We start from the raw sequence: 23267 nt of genomic DNA, 5'->3' as shown, positions 1-23267 counted from the left end.
CTCTCAAGAGGGTTTTTGGTTGCTGCCAGCTGCTGCAGCACTCCTTCATTGTTTCCTTCACTAGCACATTGTCCAGCTTTGCCACTGGCTACTCAAGGGCTTGTGAGTAAAACTACTGCATGTGCTCTTGTTTTGTTTTCCTGATTGCTTTGCAAGCGAAAGGCTGAAAAATTTTCAAACCACTATGCACATATGCAATAGCACAGGACTTTGACTTTAGGGTTGCAGCATATTCTCCAAGACTTTGAGACAAAATATGGGGCACTGCAAGTATTTTATATTTTGAAATATTGAAATTGAGGAAAAGAAGTAAAACTTGGAGAAAGTATGCAAAGTGATGTAGTGTAGTATCCACGAAATGGTGAGCAAAAATGTGCATTTGCAAGGAGTATAAAACAGAGTACAGAAGAGAAAACACTGAAACGGAGGAGGAGAAGCAACGACAGATGGAAACCAAAAGACATGGAAGAAGAAATGAACAAAAACGTGAATGAAGACAAAGAAATTACAGAAAGAGAAATATGAAGAGCAGTAGAAGACGGTGTAAGATACTTGATCAGAATTCAGATATGATCGCTGAGATGAAAAACCTTCAAGCATGGGATAAATTCTGCAGGAACTCTGAAGAGAAAAAGCGCGTTTCAAGTTTTTCCTAAAAGAAGTTAAGCTTGGACAAGTGTAGCCTTCTCCTCCTTCATCTTTTGTCCAACTCTTTAATTTTTACCTCTCCCTCCTCTACCCATGCTCTCGACTCCTCCTTTATTCATTCCTTATGCTTTTATTTCTTCTCACCCTAAATAAGTCATTTAAGTAACAGTTTGAAGACATTTTCTAGCTTGCAGTTGACGGTTAAATCAGAATGAGTAGAAATGCAGGTTGGCAAAGATGATGATAGGTGGCGCGGATGTTTTCCATTCTAACTGCTCTAAAACCACAAAAAACACAACTTGTCTCTAAAACCCTCGAACTGCCGTGCAGGTGTCACCTGAAAAGCAGTAAAGAAAACCCTGCCTGCATCTGAAAGGTGATCTGTTTGGACAGTTTTGTGCACATTCCACATCTCAATGTCTGAAATAACAGTATGCAAGAAATCTTAAATATGCGCTTCTTGTTCTTTTTACTGGGCTTTGACCCCGTAACCCCCCAAAGTATCCAGATAGCTTTATAACACCATGATACATGTGTGCTGGCTTTTCAGAACATTTTTAGCCCTTAAGCAGTTTTAATTTTCAGTTTTATACTCCATTAGAAAAACTGTGGAAGGTGTGTTTTGTTGTGTTAACTAATTCACAATCATAAAAATTGCATCTTTAGTCGTGATTAAAAAGTATGCAGATTGAGCACGTCGCTCTCCCTTACATAAAGTGTCTGTATTAGTGAAAAGTACCGGTACTTAGTATCGCAGATACTGACGCTGTATTTGCTTGGTAACAGATTGCACTAATTTCTCACACCAAAGCATTTATAACCTAAGCTCATTTATAAAGCTTCTCCCTTTGGACTTTTTGGTGATTAAAGGAGGCTGATGGGAGAAGCTGGGGTACAGAAAATAGGAGCCCTGATTCCCAGGGAGAACAACGTCACATCATCCACAGATTGTGAGGCACACAGCACCTGGTCCATGGTGGTGTTGATTCGAGTGATGGGTGGAGGCCCAGTGTTTGCCGGTGAACCACCTCTGTCAACTCTTGCCTCTCTCTCGGAGGGCATCCCTGCACAAGTTCGTGCTGGAAACCCTCCTCTTCCTCCTGTTTTACTTTTGGCTTGGCCGAAACCAGCTTGTCAAAGCAATCTGGGAGGATGATGATGCCATCAGAGGAGTCTGAGGAAGTCTAGCTGGTGACCTGAGGCACAGGAGGAGAGTATGAGGACATTTACAGACTTTATAATATGAGAAATTATACAGCAACTTTCATATCTAAACAATAAGTGAGAAAGAGTCACCTAATCCAAGTCTTCTGTTTCTTAATATGGGTGTCAGTTAGGCTCAGTGGGTGAGCAGGGGACCACAGAAAACAGCAAAATTTATGCCCGTCACATTTTCCACAGCAGGTGGGGCTGAATTGGAGACTTTGCCGGACTGATTCTGGCCCCCAGGCCTTATGTTTGACACCCCTGATCTAGGGTGTACCCATGCTCTCAACGTGTCAATGACATTTGAAATAAATACCACATTCAACTTTTGTTGTAGACGTTCCTGATTTTGGTTATTAACTAAATGACTGAGAACATCCTGATATGACACGAACAGCTGACCCCAGACACCAAAACCAGCAGTATCTCTACAAGATGTGCGAGCGTGTGAACAAGAGGCAAGAGACAGGATGACAACGGGAGATGCAGTCTACCGTCCCTGGTGTAAATTTTAACTGTTACAGAGAAGGTGGTCAGTCTTAATTTAGCCATGAGCAACTGAGCAGGGGAGGGAGGGAGGCTTGAACAGCCCATCCACCAATCAGGAACAGACACTTGTGCATCAACTCGACTGCTTGAGTAACAGCCAAACAGAACTGGAAATGAATCAAATTCAGCTGGTTATGTCACTATTTGTGTTAGAATAACTGTTACCAGAGAAACAGAAAAGACACACAGAAAGCCCAGTGTTTACAAAACAAAGTACAAACTTTATTATTCTGTCTTTACAAAGGCACGAGCCTCTTTATCCCCAAAACGTTTCTCTTTAAAAAAAAAAAAAAAAAAAAAATAGCTTCTTGATGACCATATCCATTGATGGGTCTAACAAAAAAAATAAAAAATAAAAAAAATGGGTAGAGGAAGGAGAACAAGCGGAAAAATGAGAAGAGAGCTCAGACTTGTCAACAGATAAACAAAGACAGCATAAAAACTGCAAAAGAATGTGACAGGACAAGATGTAGGAGGACTGGACATGGAGGGAAAGGGGGGATACACAGCTGTGCGGTTTTTACTCAACTTCAAGAGCTTCAAATGAGGAGATGCTCCTTCATATAAAAAAAAACAAACAAACAAAAAACAAGAAAGAAGCAAACTCCTATATAGTACAGTAAGTGCTTTGTAATCTTGACCCTATTTAGTGGAACCCCCTCAAAGCCAACCCCACTTCTCCGACCACCTGATATGTCCGCGTATGCTTCCTAACACTCGACCCAGAGCGTAAAACGTAGATGGAAATAAACAATGTCTGGGATTTAGGGGAAAGTGATCAAATGCAAACAGACGGCAAAAAATAAGGAAAGCAAGCTCCACAAACAGAAGAGCATGCAAACTTTTTCCATATCCAGGAATCCCCTTTCCTATCAAGAGAAGCACTCGCAAACAACCCATCATTTAATTCTGCTTATTGCAGTGCAGCTGACATCAATAGTTTTTTCTTTAAAGGGCAATTCCGCGATTTATCTGTGCAGCGGTTCGAAGCTCCATCTATGCACTGACGCAAGGGGTGAGGAGGGATGCGTCAAAGATGCAACTAATCTTCTGAAAAATGAACTGTTAAAGGACATTTATGGAATGCTGACGTCTCTTTGTGGCTATATATATATATATATATATATATATATATATATATATATATATATATATATATTTGTGTGTATATATATTTTTGCCAATCAACTGGCTTTAAGGGGCTAAAATATAATAAAATCTACTAGTAACCAGAAATCGCATTTTGAATACTCTTTCAGGACCATATGAATGCAACCTGTTTTTAAAAAAGCATAGTAAAATAAAAACAAAGTATGACTGGGAATATACAGTATTCCAACACAAACCAGCTGGATTGATCTGATAGCTCGAAACAAAAAGGGGTTCCAGCGGCTACCAAATGACGCAGGTAAGAGAAAAAATAATAATAATAAAAAAATAAAACTTCCCTCAACCCCAGGGCTGTGTTAAGGCTGGCTTCACAGTGCCTCCCTGCACCTGCTATTAGTAAGGCATGCTGCAGCCTCTCTCCGCTACATGTCTTTGTCAATCTGTCCGTCAACCAAGAGTTCCCGGCAACAGAACAAATAAAAATGTAAGCAGAAATGTGTACAAAAAAAAAAACAAAACAAAACAAAAAAAAAACAAAAAAACATGGTACATTTTACAGAAAACGCACTAAAGGATAAATATTCAATATAAAGAAATGCATATAGACTGGGCATTTTCCTCATATTTTAAGCATATTCTGCTTTGATACATATCCCAAAACAAACAAACAAAAAAACAAACAAGCAAACTACACTGGAAGGGGCTAAATAGAACAAGCTCTTAAGATCGAGCAAACAAGTGATTGTATTCAAGTTATATTTGCACGTGCAAGAATTTCAAGGCAAAAGCGGGTCTGCTGCAGACTACCAGAGTCCGGAGCACCGCTAAGCCTCGCTGATTCAAAACACTAAAAGAGACACATATGTGACAGTTACTCGACAGGGGCCCAAAGAGTAGCTTATTTTAAAAGCCATGTGTTTTTAAACTCAGAAAGGGAAGATGTCAGGAAATGTGAAATTTAAAAAAAGAAATTTAAAAACTTTTTTTTTGGTCAGACCACGAGTAAACAGAATAAGTCATGTGGGTCAAGATATGTGGGTTTACTGGGATCCCAGCCCAGCAAAAATGGCAACAAACAAACAACATGAGAAGAAAAATAAAATAGCGTTTTGAACCAGTAAGTGCACTCTCTTTTCGAGCTTCGCTTCATTTCCTGTGAGCACCAGTCAGCCATGAAAAACAGCTTTGAAATTCTCATCAACCTGTTGTTAGAGGACTCTTAAGAAAAACACAGCATGAAAATGTCGACTTCACAAAAGTAAAATAACACATTCTCTCAACACAAAGCCTAAAAGGTGGAACTTTAGGACAGTCTTTTTTTTCCTCACAGTGTCTCTCCATACAGCTCAGTTGGATCGGGAACCGAGGAAGGTTTAAAGGATGTTCAGCTTAGGGGCGGGAAAAAAAATTGCTCTGGTGCGGGGGTTTTGACGCCACACCAATGGGCTCTTCATTGACTTTGTCTCCTTTTTCGACTTCAGGGGCGCACAGAGAGATAACAGTCCTGGTAGTTAATGGAAATGTTTAGTTGACATTCGAAAGTTCTAGTATCCAGTAAAACAGAGCATTTATAGTCAGTGAAGTAGTCGCTCTATTTGTCTTTCTATAGTTTAACGAAGAAAGCTTGTGTAAGTGAGTGAATGAAGGATCGGCGCTAGACATAAGCAGAGGAAAGGAAAAAAAACAGAAGAGGCTGCATGTGTGAGTGTCTAAGTGTAAACCATAAGGGCTGCCTATCACGGTACAACATGACGTGTATTGATTAAGAAAACAAAACAAGTGCTTCAATCTAACTAGCAGACTTTTCCACCGAACAACAGCGCTGTGAGTTTGTAGGCTCCTGTAGCCCTGCTCCGCTTGGGGCTTGTGTGTAGGTGTGTGCGTGCATGTGAGTGTATGGTACGTAAGACGTCAGGGATGAACTCAAGGCAGTGAACAGTCGTCCGGCCCGTCGCTGTTTGAGGCTGTGTCTGAGCCTGCCGCGTCAGAGAGGACACGTCCTGAAGTGACGATGACCGCCCTCCTCTGCTCTTCCTCCCCGGCGCCACCCTTCCCCTGGGTGCCCTCGATGTGCTGGATTGCCTGAGGGAAACACAGAGGCAACAGATGTCAGCGACAACACCCCCCTCTAGTGGTGGGATATGAGGCAGGATTTTGTGCCTTACCTGAACGATGGTATCCAGGTTCTGTCGAGATGTGGAAACTGTGTTGATAACTGATGCTGGGCCCATGGCTACCACAGTAACATGGTGGGACTGAGGAGTCTGGACAGGTGCAGGAACAATGACTGTAGCGTGGTGTGTAGGGGCTGGGGGAGTAGCAGGGGCCAACACCTGGTAGAAAGGTGCAATCACCGTTTATTATTCTCATGTCATCACTTCTGCAACCTCAGTGCACTGAAGGCACATTTTTAACCTGCACCGTTTACTATTAACATATATTAAATTTGTAAATAACGTTAGCAGTAATACAAAAATACAACCCCAACTCCAAATAAGTTAGGATCCTGTGTAAAATGCAAAGGAGAAGAGAATATATCATATCAGTTGTTTAATAAACTGAGACAATTAAGGTCATTTTGATTTTCATGGCAAAAACTACCTCAAAAAAGTTGGGACAGGAGCAATAATAAAAGTAAGTGGTTTTATAAAAAAGAAAACTTGGAGGAGCATTTTAAAATAATTAGGTTCATTTGCAGCAGGTCAGTAGTATGACTGAGTATATTAAAGAGCATGTTAGAGGGTCAGAGTCTTTGCAGAGGATCACCAATCTGCAGAAAACTGCAAAATCATCAAAAAAATGTTCCTCAATGTTAAACTGAAAAAGACTTTGAATATTTCATCATCTACAGTACAAAATATGATCAAAAGATTCTGAGATTCTGGAGAAATCTCTGTGCGCAAAGAAGACAAGCCCAAAAATCAATACTGAACACTTGTAATATTCAGGCTCCTGGGCAGCAGTGCATTAAAAACAGATGTGATTTTGTCATGGAAATCACTGCATGGGGTCAGAAACACTTCCAGAAATCACTGTCTGTGAACGGTTTACGATGCTAACCAGAAATGCATGTTGAAGCTCATTCACTCAAAAAAGAGGCACATGTGAACATAATAGTGAAAGACTGCAGTCCTCTTTCGGCCAAAGCTCAATTAAAAGTTAGAAAAACTTTGAAATTTTTTAGCTCTTCATTAGAGAAATACAAGAACCTATGCAGAGTGGGAACAGACAGTTGAACCTTTGCTAAAAAAAAAAAGCTACAAAACGACAAAGACCTTTTACCAGGCTTTACAGATCTAGGGATGGAAGAGTCTCATCAAATCATAAAAAAAACATTAAGCCAATTTCTCTTGGGGAGTTTATAAAAGAGTGTTTTGTGGACTGTGCTGTGCTAGCATACCCCGAGTAAAAAAAATCTAATCTGACAGGGAAAATGTCAGCCTTCTGAAGTGGATGCAAGAAAAAGGGACTGAAATGATCCCAGAACTGAAATAGGTATCTCTGCATTGTATTATACACCAGGAGGTGTTGTGTAAGTAGGTGCTAAAAATTAACCATATCATTGTTGAAATATTTAACTTGATGTGGGCAAGAGCACCGTTTGTTAGACTTTTGGAGGGACGCGAGACTGAAAATGGTGACATAGGCTACCACACAGCTGTCAGGTGGCTCAGCTTGGGTAAGAGTGTCGCACTTGAGAGTAAAAATTTAAGAGTTTTATGTGAAGAAAGGCAAGGATAATTCAGAGCGCTCTTCAGGAGAACGGAATACAGTCTTACATTTGTTATTTATATGACTGCACTAATGAATGAACTAAATACCAAACTGCAAGACAGGGCCAATTTGCACATGAAATGTAAAGCTTCATAAAAAGGTTTCATAAGAAAGTTGCAGTTTCTTTCAAGCCGATTTGGGAACACCATTCTCACTTACATGTCAACAGTGAAAGAAGCCATACCATCAGCTGATCCCCTCAGCTGGTACTTGTCCATGTTAGGAGCCCTGCATAATGAGTTTTCAAGGTGATTTGAAGACTTCAAAACACTTGAGAGTGAAATGCACATGATTTCAGCTCCCTTCACTTGCAGTTTGAATAATGGATCCAGTGATGTTGAGCTTGAACTCATTGACCTGCAGTCTAATTCACTACTGGCAGAGCGCTTCAACTCAGTATCACTGCTGGATTTGTATTCTTCTCTTGCAGGTGAGAACTTTCCACACATAAGGAGACAAGTGACAAGTGTTTTGCAAAAGTAATGCAGATTGTTTACACTTGTTTTTTGTTGATCAAGTAGTGATGAAGTTGGCGCATAGTTCACATTTCAATCACCTAACATCTACGCTTGCCTGCAGCATTTTATAAAAACATAAAATTAATACTGAGAAGAATTAAGTTCAACTTCTTGGAGCTTGCTCATAGAGGTATGTTTGATTGTTTCTTTCGAATACTATAGAGTCTTTACCCTACAGTATAAAGTGACTTGTGGGGACTGTTGTGATTTAGTGCTTTATATAAAAACCCTAAATTGAGCTCAATTGACATTATGAAATGAAAACTATGACAAAGAAGAGATAGGACTACTGAGCAGCTAAATTCTTATATCAAACAAAAATAGGACAACATTCTTTCCCAGAAGTCTAGCCCCTGATCACCTCAGTTCCCAGATGTTTATGGACTGTTAAAAAAAGAGAAGATGCTGCATAGTGCTAAACATGACCCTATCACAATTTTTTTTGAGATGTTAACATGATAACAAGTTAAAATGCAATATTAAAATGAGTCATGCAATGCAGTCCTAGACTGTTCAGTAGTCATGATGGTAACAATACAGTAAATCACACCTGAATTAGCTTCCCCCCCCCCCGGGTAATTCAGTGTTGCTGCAATTCTGCAAATTCATACTGATATTGACTTGAGGTTACATTACACAGCTCTGCTTATGGAGTCACAAAGTGTCATATGACTAATGTAAAGGGCGTCAATCATCTTTTACTGCAAAAGCCCAGCTGCCACAAGGAGCGGATAGGGCAGACATCAGGCGATGATTGATTTGGCATCATGTTCAGTTAGGGTAAGCCTGCAGTAACAGGACGCTGCAGCTATCAGGGCTGGAGACGGCACCGGCAGAAAGACGTGTGAGCGGCTCATTTAACACACTGTAAATCTGTCTGAGCTGCTGACAGCTCTAACTGTAGACATGGACAGGACTGTCATGTCCTTGTCCACATGTCTTTGTGAAATCTATGGTAGACTCTGAGACTAGTCTAGCTGCGTATATGTGTGTGTGTGTGTGTGTGTGTGTGTGTGTGTGTGTGTGTGTGTGTGTGTATTTTTAGAAAACGCAACACACTTTGACATAATTGACTCAAAGTCCATAAAAAATTTACATGCTAGGGAGGGGGAAGGGGGGGAAATCTGGTGCCTGCCAGCTGATGAGTTTAGGCTAATGAGCCAAAAATAAACACTTTTTTGTGTGTCAAATTCAAGAGCTTGCTGCACATGGCCTCTGTATATGTTAAAAGGATGAACAGAGGGGGAAAGGAAACGCTGAGCTGAACAATGACGACAAAAGGTCTAAATTTTTTATCCTATCATTCCATCGACAAATCCAAAAATATTTACCTCAAAGCTAAAAATTTGTCTAAAAGGCCAGATTTTTACTCTTGATTTGATTTACTAATCCTCTGTGTCAAAAACGGTTTAAATTCATTAGGTTTTATTGAAACACTGAAACAGAGGGGATTTTTCTATATCAGTAAAAAGCATACATCTTTAAAGTATATCAGTCAGTGATATGCAGATGTTTCAACCTGTGGGCTGTGGGCTGGAGTGAGGTCCCTCTCCAGCTGTTTGTGCTGCTGCAGACGGACAAGGCTCTGCGGTTGGGCCTGCTGCTCCTGGAACTGCTGGGTGATTGCCTTCAGCTTCTCTGGGTACAACTGGGCATCCATGGACCGCATCTAAGATGCAAAAAATAGGATAATATTTCTGAAAAGTTCAAACCACAGCAGTCGGTGGAATTTCAAACTCTTGAAACTGCGTTATTGTCGTCACCTGTTCTTCTAGATTCATCCTGGCTGAACGTTCTTTCTCCAGCTGCTGTCTCAACTCGATCATCTCCCTTCTTAAGTCCTCGGTTTTCTCCTCCTCCAGGATGTCTGGTGAGCCAATCCCTTCATCTTTCTCCTCTGCACGCCTCCTCTTGGGGGAGGAACCACTTAACTCCTAGAGAGCGCAAACAGAAATGTGAGATGTGCTTTAGATGAATGCTAAGATTGATGATAGTGAAAAGACAGCTAACTCCTTTGCAAACAGTCTGCATGGGCAGCGCACTGGTTTACCTGTATGATTCGTTTGAGCTGACTGTTCTGCTGCAATAAACGTGTCTTCTCCTGCTCCAAAGTAAAAATGTACTCTGCCGTCTGTTGCAGGATGGCAGCCTGAAAAACAACATTACAGTTTGGTTATGAAAGCAAGTTCAGACCCTTCCAGCTCCAGCTAACTCATCATCTAATTTAAATCACTGTTTATGACCCACCTTGCTGAGTTTCTCTCCATCGCTGTGTGGGATGAGTGTTTTAAGTGACTGGAATCCAGCATTGATGCTCTGCATACGCCGACGCTCGTTGCTGTTGGCGATCTCTCTACGGATTCGCCTCTCTTGGTCCCGGGCTGTTTCTGGGGTCAGAGGAATGTTGGCCAGGCTAGGGGAAGAAGGGAGAGGCAGGAAAGCTATTAGGGAAAATGTACAGTTTAAGAAGACTTAAAAATAAACCAATCTGTGTTAAAACAAAAAACATTTACTAATATGGTGCTGATGGCACACTCAGTGGCCACAAGTAAACTTGTTGCTGCGAATGCTAATCAAATCTTTTTTTTTTTGGTCAGCCCAGATTTCCTCAATTTGCTCTTTCTTCTCGTACTTCCGTTAGCACTTTCCTTCATTTCACTTCAAAAACATCTCAAGGTTTAGTGTGGGGAAATTATTAGTGGTCAAGTTAGTAAACTAATTGCAAGCACAGGCAAGCCTCTCCTGATGGTTTTTGTTGGAACTACTTTATACCCAAGAAATAGTTCCAATAAAAACAGTTTATGCCAAGGCACAGTTTGCTCCACTCTTCACCAATGCAGTAAACCTGCAGCTGAGTTAAGTTTACATATACCAGAACTGCATTACATAAGAAATTATCTGGACACAGGAGGAAAAGCAAAAAGCTGACAGCATTTGCTCCCCTTGACATCAACTGTTTTTTTGTTTGTTTTGTTTTTATGTGAGCTGACTCTTTAAAGTGTGTATTTATATCACCACCAAAGAGCAGAAATGACTGGCCCGTTCCTGTGATTACACAGGTATTTACAGCGGCTTTGTCCTTTCAGCTCACTAGCAACTACATGTATCATTGCTAATAACTGAAATTGTTACAAACCTATGAAAGATCACAAGTTCTGTTTATTTGAATTGTTAGCACGTGTTAGAAGATATGTCAATGTTGCAGCAGCATATAGTTTATTATGAACATTCCAATATTTAAACTGTGAATCAGTGCATTCCACATGGTTAAATTCAGTTTGAGGGGGAATTCTAAGTGAATTTCCTCTAACATCCTCAGTATCAAACACTATCTATGGGACCCTCTCTGAAACCAAGCTCTTATCTGTACTGACTCAGCTGCCTTAGTGCAAACATTGGGAACAATTGTGCAGACGCAGATTAGAAAAGCAGTGTCTATGTGTGTATACACAGACACGCACACACACACACACGTGTAGCACTGCAGCAGCACATCCAACAAACAGATCCACTGCCAAAACATGACCAACTGAGCCTGAACTTTACAAACGCAGGCCACTTTAGAGCCTGAATTAGAGTGAGTTTAGGCTTAAATTATTACCCAAGAAACTAAACAAAGCTCAACCAACAGGCTGATTAAAACTGATCAAATTGAAATATGGTTCCACAAATATCTTCAACATCATTTTTCGATTGCCTCCATCACATCCAACCCTTAGCAACCTCTCTTGTCACTCCAACCCTCTGTATGCAATCTGCTCAACTGGGAGGTCCATCTTTCATCTCCAACCTATCCACTATTCTTCCTCTGCACATGCCCAAACCATCTCAACCTTGCCTTTCTAACTTTGTCTTCAAATTCTACGAGTTCTACAAATACATTAATAATCACAAGTTGCTTTTCCAGCAAGACTGCCAAAATGTCTCAAATATAACAACCTGGACATGAGTTTTAAAACTGTTGTGCAGATAAAATGTAACAATAAAACTATAACAGTGATCATCATTTTTTTAAAAACTGTTATATTTTACAGATCCAGGGATTTAAAAAAGCTAATTAATAACGAACTGTGTATTTTATTGCTGAATAAATGTGACTTTACAACAAGAACTGATACAAATTTTAGTCATTCTGGTTTTTATTAAGTTATATTTGAGTGATAAGGACTTTAGAGTGTGCTCACGGAGTCAAAGTTTAAAGAAAAAATGTGCCAATTTCCGCTTTATTTTAAATTGTAAAAGCATTTAAAGTTTGTCTGGGTAAAGTTCCGGCTTTCCTTGCGGTGCACCAATTCCCCGCAGAAAAGCGGACTACATTTCCCAGACTGCCCATGTCACTACCAGCAGCAGGAGCAACAGTCGCAGATCCCTCCGCCTCCTTCTTCAAACAGGGCTGCGGACGTATCGACGGGCCTTCCGCGACATACACACACCCCCTTATTAATAACGCCACTTTTAATTTTCCTGCCTCCCCGCGAAAAGCCAAATGTCTCCTTTTACCGAACAAATCCAACGGGAAACGTATTTTAACGTCCCCCAAACACACTTCCTCCGTCCTCACAGTGCCCGACACCACCTTCGCGCTCCGAGCAGACTTTCGTGTCCTCCGCCATTACAACAATGCGGCAGGCAGCATGGCAGAGGTGCGGGATGAAACGACGCAGTGGAGGCGGCTCGATAGCGTCAACGGGAAGCGCAGAAACGCCATTTAAACCACCGCCGCCTAAAACAGGGGCGAATAAGACAACAGCAGTGCTTTTTTAACGTTTGGAGTGAATGAAAACAGGGCGCCATAAACAGGAAACAAACGCCAGACCCTCTCACCCCCTCTCTCATCCACTCCCCCCACCTCCATCACTTTTTTGCACAAGCCACAAGCATGGCCGCACTACCCACAATAAACTTCGGCTCCCTGCGAGCGAAATCGTCAACCCCCACGAATGTGCGAGGCGAAAATAGACCCCTTCACACACCGCGACGCCCGCTAGCTCAACTTTCCCTTTCTCGTGTAAATTTAAGTACACATAGGCCACGGGTGAGGGATTATTTAAGCACAAATAGGTCGGGGATGCGCTGAGCGAGTAGCAGCGTGGTGTGCACGGAACCACGTGGTTTATGTTTGTTAGCCACAAAATACATCGATTTCGCAGTCAAAGATGCAAAATAAAAGCACGCAGAGGACGCCGTGGACACAGCGGGAGCCCCCCGCGTGCTCGGTCGCCCCTTGATCTCGCCGTTTGATGTTAATTAATGCCCGCAGCTCCGCGTGAGAGGGTCGTGTACACAATAACACATCAGACCAAGCGTGTTGCCCAAAACCGACATCGCTAAGTGCGCGGTGCTCTCAGCAGATGACTTGATGGTGATAATAGTGATGATGACGGTGATAATAATAATAATAACAATAAAAATAATAACAGGCACAGCATGTCGGGTGAAACGCGCGTGGCATACACACCTACAAAGACCACCAATCACTTCTTTCTCCGTTTTCCTGAAATGTTGCAAGGAGGGCACCTTCTGAGTTGGTACCATGAAATACTCCATGCTCGCCTCTCGCCAGTTTGGTGCCCCCCCTCCCCACCACCAGCAGTTTTTTAAGGGGAAAAAAAGAAAAGCAGCAAACAGTCTCCGTGGTATAAAAAGGGAAAAATGATGACGTTAGTGGGTAAAAATCCCCCGTGATCCGATGCGGGTTAAATCCACAGAGGAGATATGAATGCCTCGTCCGTGTAATGTAGTACTTTGAGGCTGCTGAGAGTTGTAATGTTACTCGACTTCCAGCTGATGGGGTTCCCTCGTTGTGTGTGGCGCTCTACCTCTCTCTCTCTTTCTCCCTCCCCTTTGCTTTCTCCCTCTGCATGACCGTGTGTGTGTCTGTGTGTGTGTGCGCAGCTGATCGGATGGCTTTCAAGGCGGGAAACAGCTGGTAGGAGTCACACACTGCACTACCAAAAGCCTCCTTCCGCAGAGAGAGAGAGAGAGGGGGGGGAGGACTGCGCGTAAACAAAGGACTATTTAGCGCAGAAATACACCGACACATGTGGAGAGCCGCGGAGGGAGCTTGAAATGTTTAAACCTGGGGGGGGGCATTTACAGCTGATCTGTGATCAGATCTGCCGTCACAGAGCTGGGCTGAATCATTAATGGTTTCCCGTCACATGGCTTGAATCGGTTTAAATATACTTTATGTAGAGAGGGGCTATGATTTCAACATAAATAGGCTTAAAAAACAAAACAACAACAACATTATTTTAAATTCTTATTTTATAACCCAAATGTCAGTGCACCGTGACAGCTCGGGCTCATGAGCAAATAAAGAGCGGGACTACTACAGGGGTGGACAATCCAACAGCTGCGATAAGGGAACAAGAGGGATCAGCTGACGAGCTGGCAACGCTGCACAGCAACAGCGCACCGGGGAGGGCTTTTAGGGACACACACACACACACACACTGAATGTTAATGTTGTTCACCATTTTGGGTGTGACAGACCCACAGTGGAAGCACGGGAGGCTAAATTACAGTAACCTGATCTAATCTGTTAAACAGAGGCTATATGGCGCATGCATGGAGTGAAGTCACAGGACGGGAGCAGTGGATTTGATCCGGAATTTTGAGCCGCAGCAGCAGCAGCTTTATATCTTTTCACGATGGCGCATTTTTAGTAATTACCCACAGGTGCGGCTGCACGCTGTCGGGCGTTTACAGGAGAATAGAGGAATACATCTGTGGGAGATCAGTGCTGGAAACCGTGGCAGTGATTTTTAAAGCAGCCCTCTTCTGGACAAGTGCGTCTTAGCACCGTTTCACCAAATTACAAATGCTTCCAAGAAACAAACCCGCTCTTTACCTTTCATTCATAAAGCCTACATTGTTCATCTTTGAATATTGAATCATCATCATCATTGAATCATCTTTATATTATCTGGAATATTCATTTGTTCATGAATCCCGAATCAGATCGTAATGCCTCCAGATATAGCAGACGATTTAAACTCCACAGACATTATTATTTAGGCCCCCGCTTATTACTTTCCAATAACATGAAGATAGGCTAGATGGAGTTTTAATGTTTTACAACACTGATGGTACAAATACTCCATTCAGTCCCATTATTTATTTATTTATTATTCATTTTATTTATTTTTAATAGAAGTGTTAGATTACTGTTTTTATTTTTTACTTTCTCGCAGTAAATGTAAGGCTCCGGAGGCTATTTCACCTTCCACCCGGTAACTTTACGCCCCCTGGTGGTTGTAAAAGGAAAACCCAGGGCGAGTCACTGCCATATTGCACACCTCACACATTAGATGGCACAAGATGGGCCGGACAGAAACCTATCAGGAAAAAAAGTTAGAAAAAAAAGTTGCATTGATTATGACAGAGACTTCTGTTTGAGTTGGTATCTGTGCTGCTAGTTATTTTACAAACGTGAATTCCTTTAAAAGTTAGAACATATATAAAAGCCTATAAGACCAGAAAACAGTGGTGTACACACTGATACATATACAGCAAAATATTTGCACCTTGGAAATGACACATTACCTCTTAGATCCCTTTTATCTACATTGGTTATTTAGTAATGTTGTTATGTACCACTTTTTTACATTTACTGTACAAATTATTGTATGATATTAATTTTTTCTTTGCATCTGACTTATACATTTATAATGACAATAAAAGGCTTTTAATCCTAATATATTACAGTAACTTACAGCTCGGCATTGGCCACATCACTCCAGGTTACCCTTTATTTACATTCCAAACACACACACTATCACTGTGGTGCCACTGGCTTTGTCTGTAACGTGCTGATACCACAAAATACAAGACAAGCAATCACTTCTCTTTTTTTGACATTTAAATTTTAAAATCTAACACGCTGACATTTTGTTTCCCAAATTCAACCGTGTAATTGTAGTCTTACCATTACTGTGAGAAACAAATGGGTTATGTGAAACCTCAAAGAGGAGTAAATGGCCCAGGGAACTGTTCCAGAAGGTGAAATTGCTCAGTTGGTGACATTTTCACACTGTTTATGTGCTCAAATCATAATATTGGTGTGTAATTTCCATCCAAATGACAAAAACAAGAGGGGGTTGTTTTTGTTTTGTTTTCTTCTTTCTTTTGTCCCGAAGAATGCACCAAATTATATGAGGATTCAGCCAAATATGACAAACTAGGCAATGTAGTGAATTTCTACTGTAGATGCAGCAACTGAAAAGTTTGTAAATAAATAAACAAATAAAGGTTTAAAATATGTTTGATGTGTTTTTCTTACAACTTATGGCGACAGTGTACCAACAACAAAAAAGGGAGAGGGGGCAGCAAATCCTGTTCTGTTTACTGATTCATTGATTATCAAAATATGAAATTAAAAAAATAAACACTTTAAGGTAAAAATGGTGCTCACAGCTAAGCTTTTAAAAAGGATAATCTGTCTGTTAATTACCTCACAGACTGCATTTGCTATAACCAGCTTTGTCTAATTACCGCTACAGTAATGCATCCTTATAATTACTGACATTTCTAACGACAGTGCAGTGTACGAGCCAAGTACGGGATGTTTTGGCTCGTGTGGTGAAAATGTGCGTTTGTCTTGCAGAAGGATCGCCTGCTCTTCTCGAGACTGAACTTTTAAATTACGTAACGGCGTTTTCCGTCTTTTCGGAGCAGCCTGTCGGGGCTGAGTTAGTGGCTAATACGAGCAAAGAGACAAAACTGAAGAAGAAGAGAACATTTTAAACTGTAAACAAGAGAGGTGTCACCCTGCGCGATGGCCTGTTGTTGGCGGGGAGCAGGGGCGGAGAGATGACCGTGAGGACACGGAGAGAGAGGGTTAGTTTGGAGAGGAGCCTGGGACTGCCTATGGTGGATGGGCGGAGCAGTAAGCATGCGCTGAGCTGGCAGACTCTGGGCTGGTCCTGACGGGCTGGCTGGGCTCCGGGCGGCTGTCTGTGCGCGTCAGACGGTCGTGGGGGAGACTTCCATCAGCACTCAGCGTCTCCCCGAGTGCGGAGAGGGAGGAGAGAGAAAAAAATCAGGCAGAAGGCACACGGGGATCACTGCGCGAAAAGAAACCAAAAACAGCCCTACCTCTGCATCTGGAAAATCACCGAAGAAGCTAGAGACGATCCTCTCCCTCTACCCCACATCCCGTCGCCAACCCGCCCTATCTATCCTATCCACCACCACCACTTGGTGCCCTCCCACCCCTTCACCCCCGCCCCCTCTTTGGAGAAGCGAGACCACCCATAGGAACCCCTGTACTTGACCAGCGTTGCCATTAAGCGATGCGCTTTGAATTTAGGAAGAAATCACCTATGCGCTTTTGATGCACAGCACAAGCAAGTGGTCTTCGTTGTTTTTTCCTCAGCGGGAACAGTTCAGGCTAAGGATCTCTGGGTGTTTGCACTTTTTTGACGGGTTTCCAGTGTCGGGATAACATGCAAAATATCACCCCACGACCACAGACAAGGCTGTCATCCTCGTAGACAAGCCTTTATTTAAACGAGCAGCTGTCACACACGCTGCGTTTTAAGGCTTATGTTTGCTTTTCAATGCTTAGAAATAATCCTGACAATGGTCTGCAAACGGACCGCCTCTCCAGACACCTAGTTCTATTTTCCCAAGACATGACAGCTGTTTATTTCGTTTTTAACGTAGAAAAAGCAACAAACTGACGAGGGGTCTTCTTGACACAGACGCCGTTAGAGCCACGGGACTTTGCGTGCGAAGTTTGCACAGCAGAGATCGGGACCAAGCCGGAGATATCTCGACCACATCCACGGCATTCTCGCTTCAAGGTAAGCCAAAGGCAACCCTATCTGAGACGTCAGTTCTGTGTGTTGTGCCCACTTGTCTTGCGTGGTCACGCTGGTGTGAGTGCGCTCCTGCTTTGTGAGGAAAATTTGCGCGAGTTCAAACAGGGCAGTGACCTATTTTCGGGGACTCTCTCCAGCGGTGCGCCGAAAATCCTGCAGCCAGGACTCCCCGCTCTGTCACAGCCAACAGGCCGGTGGAGGCGAGCGTGCCATCGCCGGGTTTTGTGCCATTCACCCACAAACCGCGTCACCGACCTTTTCCGCGTGTCTGCATCCGTTCTTAATCCAGCATCCCCCTCCACAGACCCCGAGAGAGACATTTTTAGAGCAGTGTCACAAATCTCGCCCTATATAGAAGCATGCATCACCGCTCAGCCAGCTGTTGTGCAAGACAGAGCCTCCCTGATAGAAGCTCTCTGATGTTTGCCACCGCATCTGATAGAGAGTTCAACGTCTCCATGCTTGTGAGTGATACGTAAACCGGTGATGTTTGTTATTGGTAAATAACGAAGATGAGAAAATACTTCTTCTTTTTTTTTAAACTTATTTTCTCACTTAAACTTTTCATCTTGCTGCAACTGGGTATAAAATGTGCTGTGATTAAATGGAATATTTTGCCCATAACTATGATCTTAAGACCTCTTTTAGGTCTTTTTATATGCCTGCCATTGTGTCATTTTTTTCCATCCAGTTCTGAGTTAGATGCGACCAAGCATGTAGCAAAGGGGGCAAGGATGAGCCCTGGCAGAGAAACCTAGATAAAGCTCTATTTTCCTCCAATTAAGCAATTCCACTGTTCCTAAGCCTAATTGTGTGCACACTGGGACTGGGCCTGGGATGGACCTTCTCCCCATTGGCTGCCTCCCCTGGTCCCATTGTTCCAGAAGATGCCAGGAGAGAGAGAGAGCCGAGCTCTGCCCTGCCAAGGCAGACCTAACAAGGCCTACGCTGGAGGGTAATAAGGCCTGATCATTAAAACGCATTAGGCCACAAGCAGAACGAGGCACACTCAGGGGCTGGGATAAGAGCTGGATGACTGTATATTTCCAAGGTGACTGTGAGGTGTTCTGTGAACAATATAGTGTGTTGGTGCATGAGAAAAACCGTCACACAGGCAGCATGTGGAGAGAGGAGGTCTGGCCACAGGCCCACTGGACCTCTCTCAAAGAATGTGGGGAAGGAGCGAAAGAGGCCGTAGAGGCTTTCTGCACAGGGAGAGACTCCTTTTGCTCCCTCCCTGAGGCCCCCACTATGTAATCCATAAACCTTCTCAGAACTGTGAGCACAGGTGCTCCTCACATCCACAGCCCACTGGCTGCATTGTTTATCCAGTCAGCTGATGATCAGTTCAGCCGCAGGTCAACCATAACATCCATCCGAGAGAAAGACTGTGGTCAGACGGAAAGGCATTTATCACCATCGCTATTCAGGCAACGACTCTCTCCCACAACATTTAGTCATTGCAGAGAAAAGTCTCTCATCTCCACCATAAAGCCAGATGTCCACAGAGCTCCAGCTGTGCATCTTTGTGGTGGCATTCCACGCTCACAGGATGTGTGTGTGTAATTTTCTTGCTGTATATTTCCTTTTCCTTCCCTTAATTCATACTTGGCCATATGTAGGGAACTGGACTGCTGCTGGGAGCAACAACTTGCACCGAGTGCTAGCCAGAGTTATAGGTCTGACAGCCTTTGGCTGCTGTAGTTGGTTCCTCAGAGGATATGTACTATTAAGGCTGTCCACCGTGCCAGTCTCTAAAATCAGATCATGGGTGTGGTATTCACCCCCTCCTCAATTTTCCATGTGTCTTGAGATTGCACCGCAACCGTGACATCATTCAGTTTTGGTCCAAACTGTGAGGGAACGGCAGCTGTTTTATGGTGGAAAAGGTGGAACTCAAAGGCGTACTCCTGCGTCAGCATTACCACGAGGTTTGTGGTAGAGAGATGGTGGGAACCCAGGGTGCACTTGTGCTTAATACCTTAAACGAGGCCCAATACAAATGGACACCATAGATTTGATTGTTACATTGTGCTTTTTGCATTGCCGCCAAAGAAATCCTCATCTAAAGTCTAAAAGGTGGCAGAAGCAAGTTGGTTTTTTTTCACAGTTTCATGTAAAACCACAACAATATGTTTGCTACTTAAGAGGGGAAAAAACACTGTGCGGAGGGCAAGGATTGCTACCAGTAAGTGGGTGGGATGTAAGTTGCACAAACCTGCTTGGTAAAGCCAAGTTGAGTGTTCGAATTAATATCACAGTGGGGCTCCGTAGCTGCTAGGGATTACAGGCGAGCTGAAAGGCAACTCAGCAGCAGGGGAGGGAGGATTACAGTGGTCAGTGAATGAGGCAGCATGCAGTGAAAACAAGGCACCTGATACACACTTGCGTTTATCTTCCCAGGGATAAGAGCTGCAGCACTTGAGATTTCCCATGGCAGAGCCTGTCCTTTCTGGGGTTTGCATTTGTAGAGAGTTAACGCTAATCAGATGAACAGCCTCGTGCTTCATGCATTAGGGAAATGTCACGTCTCGAACGCGTTTGGCGGGGTCGTGCATTCAAGCTCGTTACCAGTGATCGAGGAGATGCAAGTGTTGTGCCAGAAGAAATGTCTTTGTACTGAAGCTAGGCGGAGAAGAGAGGATGGTCAGTTTTTGGATACATTTCTAAGAAAGCTGTGCCTATTTGAAGATAAGTCGCAATGAATGAGTTGCCTGTTTTCATTAATTAATTAAATTATTGCCAAAACGCTAAGGCAATGTAATCATTCAATTGCTTACCACTAACTGTACATAAAGGGTGGATAAAACCACTTTGGCATCATCCACTGGTTAGTAAAGTCCTCTCTTGTAGCGTCAAGCTGAACATTGTATGTAAATCTCAATACCTGAATGTAGATAAACTTGTATATAATAGTAAATCACTTCCAGACGAATCAAATCTTTTATTCTTAATCATTGCCACGTGCTTGCTGAATGACACAGACATATTTTGGAGCGCTGCAGACTGATGTGTCTGTATGGGTCACACTCTTGGACCCATGCATTAAGAATAGACAAAGTGCATACAGTGACTTGACTCATTCTAGTTTGAAAACTGAAAAAGACCAGTGCATACCGCTTTGCTCCCAGGCTGGCTGGGGCTCACGCACCGTGCATTTTTCTCCAGTTAAACTGTAACCACTAATCACCTCACGGCCTCACTGCTTCCTCCTCGAGCAGACCATTCCTGTGTCCCCAGGGTGGGTTAAACTACCCCTCAGCCCCCTGCCCCGAGGGGATATATGGTCTACCCTTTTCTTAAATCACCTGTGTGGGACATCCTAAATGAGTGCTCGGGTTTGGCTTTTTCTGTGAGGATCGGTGAAGTTTAGGGTCAGTTCCTCTGCTGCAAGTGTGCAGTCCTGCATTTCCAAAATAAACACAGACAACTCAGTGCTTCACTCCAACCACCCCGCCCTACCTCTTCCCATTCTCTTTAAAGCGCCTTCTGCACTCCCTGCTCAGTATTTCTATCATGAGAGAATTTCAGCTCGCAAAGCCTTGCAGACAATATGCAGACCATGTCTGGGGCAGGGCACTGCTGATGAGGAAAGATAGAGAAAGAGAGCTAAGACATGGGAGATTTTAGAGGAAGACGCTCTCTTTTTTTCCCTTTTATTCTCCTTTCCTTTTTACTTTTTGTACTTTTGGTCCATTTCCAGCTTCATTGTTACTGTTTAACTTGCAAATGAAAGTAAAAGTAGATCTAGTTTGACCCTTTAAGGGATCAGAAAGCTGAGTTAAGGGATCTGCCAGTTGTACAGTAATATACCCAAAGTATTGTGGTTGAAGTGGAGCCGCAGCTGGTTTATGTTATTATTACTTGCTCGGTCAACACCCTGGATTCTGTCGTATGTGCAGTCCAGTTTGACTTTGTGTGTTTGCTTGTTTGAGGAGAAAAGAAAGGGAGGAGCTCTGCCCGTGAGTATGGCTGAGGAGTATCGGACTGGGAAGGGAGGAATTGTGAGGGTTTCTTTTTTTTTCTTTTTAAGAGAAGGGGGTGAGGGAGAGAGATGGGTGAGGCATTTCTAAGATTCACATAAGGCTCTCAAGTCTGGGCCTGGGCCTGGCTCTCTGTCTGGGCATATCCAATCCTGTCAGCTAGCTTCCAGACTTTGCCCCCTTCACCCCCCTCCCTCCTACCACCCTCTTCCCCTCCATCCCTAATTCCCTGAGACGCCATTTCCTCCTCGCGTTCAACTCGGCTTCTATTCCCTTCTCTTCCTCCGTCCTTCCCTTACGTTTTTTGTCTCCCACTTTCCATGAGCTCCCAGCTTCGTGTACATTACATAAGACATTCTCCATCTTATACATGCAGTAAAAGAGAGAGAGTTAGAGGGGGGGAAAGTTTGGCCTCTTAGTGTTTGTACCTTCTCTGTGGTGTTGTGGAGATGTTGCCAGCACTAATTTAATTCATATGTACCGTGGTTGTTTTCCCTTTTTTTCCCTCTTACCAGGGAGCCTTATGTAATTTGGGAATGTTTTAAGTTTGAGGCTGCTTTTTGAGACTAATTCTGACCTCAGACGCTTCTGTGAAACAGCCTCACTGTTTTTATTTGCTCGCTAAAAGTGAATTGGCTTCAGTGGCCATCTTAACTATTGATGGTCGCCATCTGAAAGCCGCGTACTCGCTCTTTGTTTGCTCGTGTCTTTAATAATCGGTGCTGTCAGTCATAGTTGACTTTGCCATTCCTTATCTGATTCTAAAGTGTTGGCATTGATTCAGATGCAAGAGCATGGCTATTTTCTTGACCTTCAGCTCTAACTGAGACTCTTTCTCAGGCTGCCGATGTGCGGTTTGTTCCACAACACATTTATTTGGTTCTTCGCCGTTCGATCTCTCGTTTCGCCAAAACGAGAGGAGGAATCGGCACCAGATCTTTCTGACGCTCAGCTCCAACTGATTGCACGACTTGGACGCGTCAACAAATTTAAATCGAGAGTTTAGTGCTGTTCCATTTTACAGCATTATGCTCAACCCTGTCTGTCGCCATCTCAGTCACCCTCCATCTGTCCCTTTGCATCTGTCTCTCTGCTCTCTTTTTCCCTGCTTCCCACTCTTGGATGGAGCTTCAAAAAAAAAAAAAGGGAAAAAAAGATGAAAGCTGCAGGGTGGAGCCTGTCACCAGTTGAGCTAGAACACAGAAATACAGAGAAAAAAGGAGAGGGGTGGGAGACAAAGGTAGAAAAAGAGAGAGGGAGAGAAAAGACTGTCATATTGACCTTGTCATATTGCCAGCCATGGTGGGAGGAGACATGGGGCGACGGGTTACTCAGAGAAAACAGGCGCTCCATGTGAGGAGGGAGAACACAGGGCTGCCATTAAGTTGGCAGAGCCTCACAAGGAAAAGACAACACAAGCTTTGTGCCTACATGTATACGTGCGATCACTGGAGAGGGACGAAGAAGGGCTAAAATGGAGGTATAGCAGACAGTCTGGGAGTTGGGGGTACACTGAGATTTAAAGAAGCAGGAGCTCCACAACAGTGCTGCTGCTGTCCATAACATGAAAACATGCATCACGTCACTTAGTCTACTAATTGCTCTCTGCTGTTGTGCATTTCTCCCTCTTCCTGTTTTCCTTCCTTTTCATT

At 43.2% G+C, this 23267-nt stretch overlaps 3 protein-coding genes across 6 annotated transcripts in view; 2 read left to right on the top strand and 1 right to left on the bottom strand.

The window, feature by feature from the left end:
• Positions 1-23267, top strand: part of tedc2 (tubulin epsilon and delta complex 2) — a 278694-nt gene that overhangs the window by 82040 nt on the left and 173387 nt on the right. The window lies entirely within an intron of this gene.
• On the bottom strand, positions 3549-16689 carry tfap4 (transcription factor AP-4 (activating enhancer binding protein 4)). Of its 3 annotated transcripts, none has more exons than XM_082530280.1 (7): positions 16577-16689; positions 10053-10218; positions 9856-9954; positions 9569-9739; positions 9325-9474; positions 5679-5846; positions 3549-5595 (listed from the first exon to the last, which is right to left on the bottom strand). In XM_082530280.1, exons 2-7 carry the CDS (start codon positions 10125-10127, stop codon positions 5437-5439), a joined length of 822 nt encoding a protein of 273 aa, XP_082386406.1. In that variant the 5' UTR covers positions 10128-10218; positions 16577-16689; the 3' UTR covers positions 3549-5436. The 3 variants fall into 3 exon arrangements, with proteins under 3 accessions (XP_082386406.1, XP_082386405.1, XP_082386407.1); XM_082530279.1 differs by lacking the exon at positions 16577-16689 and adding an exon at positions 13264-13784; XM_082530281.1 differs by lacking the exon at positions 16577-16689 and adding an exon at positions 12306-13055.
• Positions 17039-23267, top strand: part of glis2b (GLIS family zinc finger 2b) — a 32232-nt gene continuing 26003 nt past the window's right edge. For both annotated transcript variants that reach the window (XM_082530276.1, XM_082530275.1), the window contains exons 1-2: positions 17039-17155; positions 17513-17614. In XM_082530276.1, coding sequence (XP_082386402.1) covers positions 17143-17155; positions 17513-17614 — 115 coding nt within the window. In that variant the 5' untranslated portion in view covers positions 17039-17142. The remainder of the gene's footprint in view (positions 17156-17512; positions 17615-23267) is intronic.

Source organism: Aulonocara stuartgranti, assembly GCF_965226115.1.
Source record: "Aulonocara stuartgranti genome assembly, chromosome: 4".
NCBI classification, from domain to species: domain Eukaryota; kingdom Metazoa; phylum Chordata; class Actinopteri; order Cichliformes; family Cichlidae; genus Aulonocara; species Aulonocara stuartgranti.
This window is presented reverse-complemented; position numbering and strand designations above follow the sequence as displayed.

What these genes read in the sequence shown, in the direction of transcription:
- tfap4 (XM_082530279.1), bottom strand. Translation starts at nt 13,352, where the DNA reads ATGGAGTATTTCATGGTACCAACTCAGAAGGTGCCCTCCTTGCAACAT. An exon ending in GGATGAATCTAGAAGAACAG is followed by an intron (nt 9,475 to 9,568) that starts GTGACGACAATA and finishes TTTGCATCTTAG; the next exon opens with ATGCGGTCCATGGATGCCCA. An exon ending in ACCTGGATACCATCGTTCAG is followed by an intron (nt 5,596 to 5,678) that starts GTAAGGCACAAA and finishes TGTTTCCCTCAG; the next exon opens with GCAATCCAGCACATCGAGGG.